This window comes from Hypanus sabinus, chromosome 9 (genome assembly GCF_030144855.1).
Source record: "Hypanus sabinus isolate sHypSab1 chromosome 9, sHypSab1.hap1, whole genome shotgun sequence".
NCBI lineage: Eukaryota > Metazoa > Chordata > Chondrichthyes > Myliobatiformes > Dasyatidae > Hypanus > Hypanus sabinus.
In genome coordinates this window covers 80829817-80842807 of record NC_082714.1, presented here as the reverse complement: position 1 = coordinate 80842807, position 12991 = coordinate 80829817, and the positions used below count along the sequence as shown (strand labels likewise).

Sequence of the window (12991 nt, the reverse complement as noted above, 5' to 3'; positions counted from 1 at the left end):
CCATACCCATGACTGTGTGGCTAGGCATAACTCAGATACCATCTGTAAACTTGCTGATGATACAGCCATTGTTGGTAGAATCTCAGCTGGTGACGAGAGGGCGTACAGGATTGAGATATACCAGCTAGTGGAGTGGTGCCACAGCAACAACCTGACACTCAACGTCAGTAGGATGAAAGAGCTGATTGCGGACTTCAGGAAGGGTAAGATGAAGGAACACATACCAATCCTCATAGAGGGATCAGAAGTGCAGAGAGTGAGCAGCTTCAAGTTCCTGGGTGTCAAGATCTCTGAGGATCTAACCTGGTCCCAACATATCGATGTAGTTATAAAGAAGCCAAGATAGAGGCTATACTTTATTAGGAGTTTGAAGAAATTTGGCCTGTCAATAAATACACTCAAAATCTTCTACAGTTGTACTGTGGAGAGCATTCTGACAGGCTGCATCACTGTCTGGTATGGAGGGGCTACTGCACAGGACAGAAAGAAGCTGCAGAAGGTTGTAAATCTAGTCAGCTCTATCTTGGGCACTAGCCTACAAAGTACCCAGGACATCTTCAGGGAGTGGTGTCTCAGAAAGGCAAAGTCCATTATTAAGGACCTCCAGCACCCAGGGCATGCCCTTTTCTCACTGTCACCATCAGGAGGGAGGTACAGAGCCTGAAGACACACACTCAGCGATTCAGGAACAGCTTCTTCCCCTCTGCCATCCGATTCCTAAATGGACATTGAACCTTTCAACACCACCTCACTTTTTAAATATATATTATTTCTGGTTTGCACATTTTTTAATCTATTCAATAACGTATAAAGTGTGCTTAAGATTTACTTATTATTTTTATTTATTTCTTCAAGATTATATACTGCAATAAACTGCTGCTGCTAAGTTAACAAATTTCACATCATATGCCGGTGATAATAAACCTGATTCTGAACTTCACCAACCCCCCTCCCTTGTCTACCCCTCAGCTACACACACACGGGAGGCGATTTACAGCAGCCAATTAATCCACCGGCCCCGCAGGTCCTTCTGGGGATGTGGGAGGGAACTGGAGCACCTGAGGGAAACCCATGCAGTCACGGGGAGAACATGAAAACTGCTTATCGACATGCCATGTGCACTCTTTCACAGACACACTCACTCGTGTGTGTACTCACATATGTGCACAGGGCCACAAGATACAGGAACAGAATTAGGCCAAAGGCCCATTGAGTCTGCTCTGCCATTTCATCCTGGCTGATCCAATTTTCCCCTCAGCCCCAGTCTCCTGCCTTCTCCTCATAACCCTTCATGCCCTGACCAATCAAGAAACTATTAACTTCTGCCTTAAATATTCGTAAAGACCTGATTCCACAGCTGCCTGTGGCAACAAATTCCAAAGATTCACCACTCTCTGGCTAAAGAAATTCCTCCTCATCTCCATTCTAAATGGCCATCCCTCTATCCCGCTGTATCCTCTGGTCTTAGCCCCCCCCCCCCACCATAGGAAACATCTTTACCACATCCACTCTGTCCAGGCCTTATATCCTGTACCTTCCAATTGCTTCCAGAAATTCCAGCCATTGCTGCTCTGCCATCATCCCTGCCGGTGTTCCCTTCCAATCAATTCTGGCCAACTCCTCTCTCATCCTCTGTACTTCCCTTCACTCCACTGTGATACTGATATATCTGACTTCAGCTTCTCCTCAAATTTCTGGGTGAATTCAATCATATTATGATCCCTTAACCCCCAGGGTTCTTTTAATATAAGCTTTTTAATCTAATCAGTTCATTGCACAACACCCAATCCAGAACAGCTGATTCCCTAGGGGGCTCAACCGGGAGCTGCTCTGAAAAGCCATCTCATAGGCACTCTAGAAACTCCCCCTCCTGGAACTCAGCACCAACCTGAATTTCCCAAACTACCTGCATTTGAAATCCCCCTAACCTATTGTAATATTGCCTTCAGGCATGACTTTTCGATGTCTATTTGTAATTTGTAGGCCACATCCTTACTAGTGTTTGGGGGTCTGTATAAAACTCCCATCAGGGTCTTTTTACCCTTGCAGTTCCTTGGCTCGATCCACAACAATTCAAGACCTTCCAGCACTATGTCACCTCTAATGATTTGATTTTATTTTTTACCAACAGAGCAACGTCGCCCCTTCTGCCTTCCTACAATGTGTATTCTTGGACGTTAAGCTTCAGGCTATAACCTTCTTTCAGCCAAGATGCAGTAAAGCCCATACCTGCCAATCTGTAACTGTACTACAAGTTCATGGACCCTGGTCTGTATACTGTGCACATTCAAACACAACACCTTCGGTCCTGTATCCACCTTTCTGTCCACCATTTACGTTGCATCTCATCCTGTTGACTGTAATTCTGCCCGATCACCATCCTCTCCTTGCTCACTGCACATTGCCTCTGTTTGTCAACCAACTACCTCATCCTCAGCCCTATCCCTCCGGTTCCCATCCCCCTGACAAATTAGTTTAAACCCACCTGAACGATTCTAGTCAACCTGCCCTCAGGGATATTGGACCCCCTCGGGTTCAGGTGTAATCCGTCATTTTTGTACTGGTCATCCCTTCCCCGCAAGACATCCCAATGATCCAAAAATCTGAAACCCTGCACCAGTTTCTCAGCCATGCACTGATCTGCCAAATCACCCTATTCTTACCCTCACTGGCACGTGGCATAGATAGAAATCCAGAGATTACTACCCTGGAGGTGCTGTTGCTCAGCTTTCTACCTAGCTCCCTAAAATCTCTCTTCAAGACCTCCTCACCTTATCTACCTATGTCAATATGTACCAACACTTCTGCTCACCCTCGCCCTTGAGAATGCCATGGACATGATCCGAGACATCCCTGATCCTGGCACCTGGAGGGAACATACCATCCTGGTGTATCTATGGCACCCATAGTACCCCAGGATACAAGCCTATCTTTGTAACTTAGCAACAAAGACAAGATGAGTTCAAAGTTGTAAACTTGCGACTCATTTTATTCGTAATCATTGTCTGTTTAAATTCCCTAAAGCCCCTCACCCTCAACCTCTCAAGCTAAGGCAAGAGGGCAAGGCTTTCCGCCAGGACACTGGCATTTCCACAAAGCAGCCACCCGTTTATCCGTAGATGCCGGGCGAAGATCCAATCAGCGGCAAAGACCTGGAGACGTCACAGCTTCCGTCGCAAGTCCTTTCTCACCGCCTCCGTTGCTGACGCACTGTGGGAGGGAGATCACCCCATTAGTCTCAGCTCCAACGCCCACCAATTCCAGAGCCCCTCCCCCAGAATTGGACCCTGGAATCCAGCACCTCCCAAAGAAAGAAACCCAACCCCATAATGGCACCCCTGCGACTCAACCATATGTTTGCTCAATGTCCATCCCCACCACTGAACCCGACATCAATGGGGGGGGGGGGGGTACTGTCTGTGGGATCTCACTGTATCCACACTGCAGGCAGCAATGCAGAACGCAATGGTGAGCACCAGGGGCTCAGGAGACCGCCCGTCACTACAGTCACATGTAATGGAAATAGACTGCTTCATGCCGACCAAAATACTCATCTAAGCTCGTCCCACCTGTCCGTATCCCTCTAAACCTTTCCTATCCACGTACCTGTCCGTATCCCTCTGAACCTTTCCTATCCGTGTACCTGTCCGTATCCCTCTAAACCTTTCCTATCCGTGTACCTGTCCGTATCCCTCTAAACCTTCCCTATCCGTGTACCTGTCCGTATCCCTCTAAACCTCTCCTATCCGTGTACCTGTCCGTATCCCTCTGAACCTTTCCTACCCGTTTACCTGTCCGTATCCCTCTAAACCTTTCCTATCCATGTACCTGTCCATATCCCTCTAAACCTTTCCTATCCATGTACCTGTCCATATCCCTCTGAACCTTTCCTATCCGTGTACCTGTCCATATCCCTCTGAACCTTTCCTATCCGTGTACCTGTCCATATCCCTCTGAACCTTTCCTATCCGTGTACCTGTCCGTATCCCTCTGAACCTTTCCTATCCATGTACCTGTCCATATCCCTCTAAACCTTTCCTATCCGTGTACCTGTCGTATCCCTCTAAACCTTTCCTATCCGTGTCCCTGTCTGTATCCCTCTGAACCTTTCCTATCCGTGTCCCTGTCCATATCCCTCTAAACCTTTCCTATCCATGTACCTGTCCATATCCCTCTAAACCTTTCCTATCCATGTACCTGTCATATCCCTCTGAACCTTTCCTATCCGTGTACCTGTCCATATTTCTCTAAACCTTTCCTACCCATGTACCTGCCCATATCCCTCTGAACCTTTCCTATCCATGTCCCTGTCCGTATCCCTCTGAACCTTTCCTATCCGTGTCCCTGTCCATATCCCTCTAAACCTTTCCTATCCGTGTCCCTGTCTGTATCCCTCTGAACCTTTCCTATCCGTGTCCCTGTCTGTATCCCTCTGAACCTTTCCTATCCGTGTCCCTGTCCATATCCCTCTAAACCTTTCCTATCCGTGTACCTGTCGTATCCCTCTAAACCTTTCCTATCCGTGTCCCTGTCTGTATCCCTCTGAGCCTTTCCTATCCGTGTCCCTGTCCATATCCCTCTAAACCTTTCCTATCCATGTACCTGTCCATATCCCTCTAAACCTTTCCTATCCATGTACCTGTCATATCCCTCTGAACCTTTCCTATCCGTGTACCTGTCCATATTTCTCTAAACCTTTCCTACCCATGTACCTGTCCATATCCCTCTGAACCTTTCCTATCCATGTCCCTGTCCGTATCCCTCTGAACCTTTCCTATCCGTGTCCCTGTCCATATCCCTCTAAACCTTTCCTATCCGTGTCCCTGTCTGTATCCCTCTGAACCTTTCCTATCCGTGTCCCTGTCCATATCCCTCTAAACCTTTCCTATCCGTGTACCTGTCGTATCCCTCTAAACCTTTCCTATCCGTGTCCCTGTCTGTATCCCTCTGAACCTTTCCTATCCGTGTCCCTGTCCATATCCCTCTAAACCTTTCCTATCCGTGTACCTGTTGTATCCCTCTGAACCTTTCCTATCCGTGTACGTCCGTATCCCTCTAAAGCTTTCCCATCCATGTACCTGTCCATATCCCTCTAAACCTTTCCTATCCGTGTACCTGTCCGTATCCCTCTAAACCTTTCCTATCCATGTACCTGTCCATATCCCTCTAAACCTTTCCTATCCATGTACCTGTCATATCCCTCTGAACCTTTCCTATCCGTGTACCTGTCCATATTTCTCTAAACCTTTCCTACCCATGTACCTGTCCATATCCCTCTGAACCTTTCCTATCCATGTCCCTGTCTGTATCCCTCTGAACCTTTCCTATCCGTGTACCTGTCCTTGTCACTCTAAACCTTTCCTATCCGTGTACCTGTCCGTATCCCTCTAAACCTTTCCTATCCGTGTACCTGTCCGTATCCCTCTAAACCTTTCCTCTCCGTGTACCTGTCAGTATCCCTCTAAACCTTTCCTATCCGTGTACCTGTCCGTATCCCTCTAAACCTTTCCTCTCCGTGTACCTGTCAGTATCCCTCTAAACCTTTCCTATCTGTGTACCTGTCCGTATCCCTCTAAACCTTTCCTCTCCGTGTACCTGTCAGTATCCCTCTAAACCTTTCCTATCTGTGTACCTGTCCTTGTCACTCTAAACCTTTCCTATCCGTGTACCTGTCCAAGTGCATTTTAAATGTAGTTAAACCAGTTCCTCTAGCAGCTCATTACCTCTGGGTAAAGAAGTTGCCCCTCAGGTTCCTATTAAATCTCTCCCCTCTCACCTAAAACTCCTGGGGAAAAGACTGTGGGCATTCATCGCACTGGATCTCTGCCCCTCATGATTATATATACCTCTATAAATTCACCTCTCAGTTTCCTACAGGCCAAGGAACTGTCCCAGCCTGGTCAACCTCTCAAGCCCCAGTAACATGCATGTAAATTTCCTCTGCCAGCTAATGGCATCTTTCCCACAGCAGTGTGACCAAACCCGAACACAACATTCCAAGTGCAACGGCAACGCAACAGTCCAACTCGTGCGCTGAGAACACTGCGAAGGCCAGCGTGCCAGATGCCTCCATCGCTGCCCTGCCAACCTGTGGAGACAGCCGCGGACTGCTCACAGAGACCCCCTCTCTGTGGAAATGCATGAGCGCACGAGGAGCCGTACTGACCCAATGGGTGTTAGACCGGTCTCTGAGTGTGGCACGGAGGGATCGCTCCATGACATTAAACCAGGAGGATTCTCTGGAACTGACCTGTAAGACGGATCACGGCTCCTGAAGATCAGGGGAAGTTCTCCCCACGACCCTGTGGCCAACGTTCATACAACACCCAGCAGTACAGTACCACAGCTGAGCCAAAGGGCCAAGCACGATGCCACATTAAACTACTCCCATCGCTGCATGCATGTCCATCTCCCGGTCTACCGCATCTGCCTCCACCTGGCAGCTCACTCCAGGCACCCCCTCTCTGTGTAAAAAAAAAACTTGCCCTGCACATCGCCTTTGAACTTTCATAAACTCAAGAGATCCTGCCGATGCTGGAAATCTTGAGCAAACACACACACACACACAGAAAATGCTGAGGATTCAGCAGGTCAGTCAGCATCTATGGAGATTGATTTCATCAGGACTTTTCATCCTTTAAAATTCACTCCTCTCACCTTAAAAACTGTACACTCTAGTGTTTGGCATTCCTACACTGGGGAAGTGACTCTGACTGTCTCTGCCTCTGGTTTATAAATTTCCAACAGGTCCCCCCTCAGCCGGCTCCACTCCAGAGAAAATAACCCAAGTTTGACTGACCTTCCCCTATAGCTCATTCCCTCTAATCCAGGCAGCACCCTGCACCCTCTCCACAGCCTCCCCGATAGGGCGACCATAACTGCACACATCATTCCTAACTAATTTAGCCTAACTAAAGTTTTATACAAGTGTATCAAGACACCCTGACTGTTACAGACAGTGCCCTGACCAAAATGACAAGCATGTCTGGCATCTTCTTTAACACCCTGTCCACTTGTGCGGCCACTTTCAGAGATCTGTAGACTTGGGCCCAAAGATTCCTTCCTCAACTAATAACCCTTCCCCAAAAAAGGGGGCACAGTGGGGAGAGCCTCATAGCTCCAGAGGCCTTGGTTTGATCCTGATCTCTGGCACACACAGTGTTTGTGTCTGTGTGATCCCATGGGTTTCCCCCCAGCCACTCTGGTTCCTTCCCACATCCCAAGGACATGTGGGGTTGGGGGTTAATGGGCCGCGGTAAATCACCCCCCACCCGGGTAAGGGCTAGAGTTCACGGGGTTGTTGATGGGAAAACAGGAGGGGAGAACAAGTGTGAATGGGTGGTTGTGGTCAGCACAGTCCTGCTGGAGCAAAGGGCCTGATTCATTGATGGATCACTCACTGCCATGTTAGGCAAGAGCCAACCCCCCCACCCCACTCTTCTCTGTTCTGTACTCCCGTCACTGTACCCTGCCTCATCTCCCACCTTGGCACATTTCAGATAACCCGCCACTTCTGTTTGTGATGGAGTTGGAGCCTGGGATGACTATTGCAACAGGATTAGAAAGGTTGGGAAAACCGAAGACAGGCAGAGGAGGGTGTGCAGGATTCAGTACTCACACAGATCGTTGTTTTTGGTAATGGCAATGGCTGCGCGCGCTCTTGGGCCTTGTTGCGTGAAGTGGTACCCGAACCGGATGATGTTTGTGTTTTGTTCCAGCATACTGGCAATCTCCATCTCGGCGGCATCACCCAGCTGATGGCGCTAGGAAGGGATGCAAGTGAGGAGGAATGAGAATCCAAAGTCAGCCATCATTAACCCGCGTGTGAGAGAGAGTGTGGGTGTGACAGTGAGTGTGAGAGAGAGGCCCATCCTCACTGATGGTCTGTGTGTGCGTGACCGCTACCTGATTGTCGATCTTCAGCTCTGTCACAGAGTTGTTTTCTTTCATTGCTCTCACTATGGCCACCATCCCCACTCCACTGATAAAATTCGACTCGATGTTGAGACTCTTCAGCGAGGTGTTCACCTTGAGCATCTCTGCCAGTGCCTGCGGAACAAGGATGGAGGGTCACTCACATACACACCTCCTCCCTCTGCTCACCACCATCTTATCCCCTCCTCATTCACCTTCCACCCCTTCCTCCTCACTTTCCCTCTTCTCTACACATTTCCTCCCCATCCCTCAACTGTATCTCTCCTCCTCCAGCCTACACTCCTTCCCCCATATACATACCTCCCTTCCCCCCAACCCTCATCCCTCCTCCTCCTCTCGGAGTGCGATCTGAGCCCCGCCTGATCTGGATGCTGTATCCACAGCATTTGCCAATGGTGGGATGCTGGATCTTTGGGGCTTTGACCATTCACTTTCCACAGAGACAGGGCACCCGATCCTGGCCTTCACAGGCTTCGTTTGGGGTTCGGGGGGGGGAACTGATTCTTACCCAATTAATCTCTCCTCCAATGATGGGTTCCCACCAACCCATCCTCTCCAATCATAGGTCCCCACCTCATCTCCATTCATGGCTCCTCACCATCCCACCATGCCAAACAGGATCCCCATCATTCCCACCCACCAATCGGGGACCCCTACCTCCCTTCCAATCGGGGCACCAGCTTTCCCTTTCCACCAATCATGAGTCCCACCTAATCTCCCCTCCCCTCCAATCAGGGAGTTCCACCACCCCTTCACCTCCATCCATGGGCCCAAACCATCCCTCTCCACCAATTAGGGGCCCCTTCTTTCTTCACACCAATGAGGACCCACCACCTCCCATTCCTCCCCAGTCAGGAGCACCATCTCCCCTCCAATCACGGAAGCTCCACTATCTTGCAACCAGCTGCCCTGATGTCCAATCAGGAAATCCCATCTACATCTCAGCCAATCGTGGTCGCAACCTCCCAATCAGGGGTACCGCTTGCCTCCTGTCCAATCAGGTGACCCCCCACCTCCCTCCCACCCAATCAGGTAATCCCAGCTCCCTCCCATCCAGTCAGGGGACTGTGCCTCCCCTACACGGGGTCCACCTACATGGGCCACGGGGTCGTTGCTCCGGGTTGCGACCATACTCAGGCTTCTCACTTGGCTGTTGTGTTTCATGGCATCGGCCAGTTCCTTTAGCGTTGGGATGGGGATGTCCTGGGGGTGAGAGAAACCACTGAGCTTTCAGCACAGACACATCACCTACTGGAGAAGTTCGGAGAACTCAATGAACATTGTCAGAGGTAGTCCAGAAGAGGGAGATTCACTCTGTGTCTGACTCCGGGAGTGTGTGATGGGACGGTCTGGAGGGAGCTTCACTCTGTGTCTGACCCCGGGAGTGTGTGATGGGACAGTGTGGAGGGAGTTTCACTCTGTGTCTGACCCCGGGAGTGTGTGATGGGACGGTGTGGAGGGAGTTTCACTCTGTGTCTGACCCCGGGAGTGTGTGAAGGGTCGGTGTGGAGGGAGTGTGTGATGGGACGGTGTAGAGGGAGTGTGTGATGGGACGGTGTAGAGGGAGTGTGTGATGGGACGGTGTGGAGGGAGTGTGTGATGGGACGGTGTAGAGGGAGTGTGTGATGGGACGGTGTAGAGGGAGTGTGTGATGGGACGGTGTGGAGGGAGTGTGTGATGGGACGGTGTAGAGGGAGTGTGTGATGGGACGGTGTGGAGGGAGTGTGTGATGGGACGGTGTAGAGGGAGATTCACTCTGTGTCTGACCCCGGGAGTGTATGATGGGACGGTGTGGAGGGAGTTTCACTCTGTGTCTGACCCCGGGAGTGTGTGATGGGACGGTGTGGAGGGAGTTTCACTCTGTCTCTGACCCCGGGAGTGTGTGATGGGACGGTGTGGAGGGAGTTTCACTCTGTGTCTGAGCCCGGGAGTGTGTGATGGGACAGTGTGGAGGGAGTTTCACTCTGTGTCTGACCCCGGGAGTGTGTGATGGGACGGTGTAGAGGGAGCTTCACTCTGTGTCTGACCCCGGGAGTGTGTGATGGGTCAGTGTGGAGGGAGCTTCACTCTGTGTCTGACCCCGGGAGTGTGTGAAGGGACTGTGTGGAGGGAGTTTCACTCTGTGTCTGACCCCGGGAGTGTGTGATAGGTCAGTGTGAAGGGAGCTTCACTCTGTGTCTGACCCCGGGAATGTGTGATGGGACTGTGTGGAGGGAGTTTCACTCTGTGTCTGACCCCGGGAGTGTGTGATGGGTCAGTGTGAAGGGATTTTCACTCTGTCTGACCCCGGGAGTGTGTGATGGGACGGTGTGGAGGGAGTTTCACTCTGTGTCTGACCCTGGGAGTGTGTGATGGGACGGTGTGGAGGGAGTTTCACTCTGTGTCTGACCCCGGGAGTGTGTGATAGGACAGTGTGGAGGGAGTTTCACTCTGTGTCTGACCCCAGGAGTGTGTGATGGGACAGTGTGGAGGGAGTTTCACTCTGTGTCTGACCCCGGGAGTGTGTGATGGGACAGTGTGGAGGGAGTTTCACTCGGTGTCTGACCCCGGGAGTGTGTGATGGGACAGTGTGGAGGGAGTTTCACTCTGTGTCTGACCCCGGGAGTGTGTGATGGGACGGTGTGGAGGGAGTTTCACTCTGTGTCTGACCCCGGGAGTGTGTGATGGGACGGTGTGGAGGGAGTTTCATTCTGTGTCTGACCCCGGGAGTGTGTGATGGGACGGTGTGGAGGGAGTTTCACTCTGTGTCTGACCCTGGGAGTGTGTGATGGGACGGTGTGGAGGGAGATTCACTCTGTGTCTGACCCCGGGAGTGTGTGATGGGACAGTGTAGAGGGAGTTTCACTCTGTGTCTGACCCCGGGAGTGTGAGATGGGACAGTGTGGAGGGAGTTTCACTCTGTGTCTGACCCCGGGAGTGTGTGATGGGACAGTGTGGAGGGAGTTTCACTCTGTGTCTGACCCCGGGAGTGTGTGATGGGACGGTGTAGAGGGAGTTTCACTCTGTGTCTGACCCCGGGAGTGTGTGATGGGACGGTGTGGAGGGAGTGTGTCTGACCCCGGGAGTGTGTGATGGGACGGTGTGGAGGGAGTGTGTCTGACCCTGGGAGTGTGTGATGGGACGGTGTAGAGGGAGTTTCACTCTGTGTCTGACCCCGAGAGTGTGTGATGGGACGGTGTAGAGGGAGTTTCACTCTGTGTCTGACCCCGGGAGTGTGTGATGGGACAGTGTGGAGGGAGTTTCACTCTGTGTCTGACCCCGGGAGTGTGTGATGAGACAGTGTGGAGGGAGATTCACTCTGTGTCTGACCCCGGGAGTGGGTGATGGGACGGTGTGGAGGGAGTTTCACTCTGTGTCTGACCCCAGGAGTGTGTGATGGGACAGTGTGGAGGGAGTTTCACTCTGTGTCTGACCCCGGGAGTGTGTGATGGGACGGTGTGGAGGGAGTTTCATTCTGTGTCTGACCCCGGGAGTGTGTGATGGGACGGTGTGGGAGGGAGATTCACTCTGTGTCTGACCCTGGGAGTGTGTGATGGGATGGTGTGGAGGGAGTTTCACTCTGTGTCTGACCCCGGGAGTGTGTGATGGGATGGTGGAGAGGGAATTTCACTCTGTGTCTGACCCCGGGAGTGTGTGATGGGACGGTGTGGGAGGGAGATTCACTCTGTGTCTGACCCTGGGAGTGTGTGATGGGACGGTGTGGAGGGAGTTTCACTCTGTGTCTGACCCCGGGAGTGTGTGATGGGATGGTGGAGAGGGAATTTCACTCTGTGTCTGACCCCGGGAGTGTGTGATGGGATGGTGTGGGAGGGAGATTCACTCTGTGTCTGACCCTGGGAGTGTGTGATGGGACGGTGGAGAGGGAATTTCACTCTGTGTCTGACCCCGGGAGTGTGTGATGGGATGGTGTGGGAGGGAGATTCACTCTGTGTCTGACCCTGGGAGTGTGTGATGGGACGGTGTGGAGGGAGTTTCACTCTGTGTCTGACCCTGGGAGTGTGTGATGGGATGGTGTAGAGGGAGTTTCACTCTGTGTTTGATCCCGGGAGTGTGTGATGGGATGGTGTAGAGGGAGTTTCACTCTGTGTCTGACCCTGGGAGTGTGTGATGGGACGGTGTAGAGGGAGTTTCACTCTGTATCTGACCCCGGGAGTGTGTGATGGGACGGTGTGGAGGGAGTTTCACTCTGTGTCTGACCCCAGGAGTGTGTGATGGGACGGTGTGGAGGGAGATTCACTCTGTGTCTGACCCCGGGTGTGTGATGGGACAGTGTAGAGGGAGTTTCACTCTGTGTCTGACCCCGGGAGTGTGTGATGGGACGGTGTGGAGGGAGCTTCACTCTGTGTCTGACCCCGGGTGTGTGATGGGACAGTGTGGAGGGAGTTTCACTCTGTGTCTGACCCCGGTAGTGTGTGATGGGACAGTGTAGAGGGAGTTTCACTCTGTGTCTGACCCCGGGAGTGTGTGATGGGATGGTGTGGAGGGAGTTTCACTCTGTGTCTGACCCCGGGAGTGTGTGATGGGACGGTGTAGAGGGAGTTTCACTCTGTGTCTGACCCTTGGAGTGTGTGATGGGACGGTGTGGAGGGAGCTTCACTCTGTGTCTGACCCTGGGAGTGTGTGATGGGACGGTGTGGAGGGAGATTCACTCTGTGTCTGACCCCGGGAGTGTGTGATGGGACAGTGTAGAGGGAGTTTCACTCTGTGTCTGACCCCGGGAGTGTGAGATGGGACAGTGTGGAGGGAGTTTCACTCTGTGTCTGACCCCGGGAGTGTGTGATGGGACAGTGTGGAGGGAGTTTCACTCTGTGTCTGACCCCGGGAGTGTGTGATGGGACGGTGTAGAGGGAGTTTCACTCTGTGTCTGACCCCGGGAGTGTGTGATGGGACGGTGTGGAGGGAGTGTGTCTGACCCCGGGAGTGTGTGATGGGACGGTGTGGAGGGAGTGTGTCTGACCCTGGGAGTGTGTGATGGGACGGTGTAGAGGGAGTTTCACTCTGTGTCTGACCCCGAGAGTGTGTGATGGGACGGTGTAGAGGGAGTTTCACTCTGTGT

At 52.0% G+C, this 12991-nt stretch overlaps 1 protein-coding gene across 1 annotated transcript in view; it reads right to left on the bottom strand.

The window, feature by feature from the left end:
- Nucleotides 1-2964: 2964 nt before the first annotated feature.
- Nucleotides 2965-12991, bottom strand: part of tmod4 (tropomodulin 4 (muscle)) — a 59304-nt gene continuing 49277 nt past the window's right edge. The window contains exons 7-10 of the mRNA XM_059978690.1: nt 9031-9138; nt 7906-8049; nt 7619-7763; nt 2965-3210 (exon numbers count right to left, since the gene is read on the bottom strand). Coding sequence (XP_059834673.1) covers nt 3188-3210; nt 7619-7763; nt 7906-8049; nt 9031-9138 — 420 coding nt within the window. The 3' untranslated portion in view covers nt 2965-3187. The remainder of the gene's footprint in view (nt 3211-7618; nt 7764-7905; nt 8050-9030; nt 9139-12991) is intronic.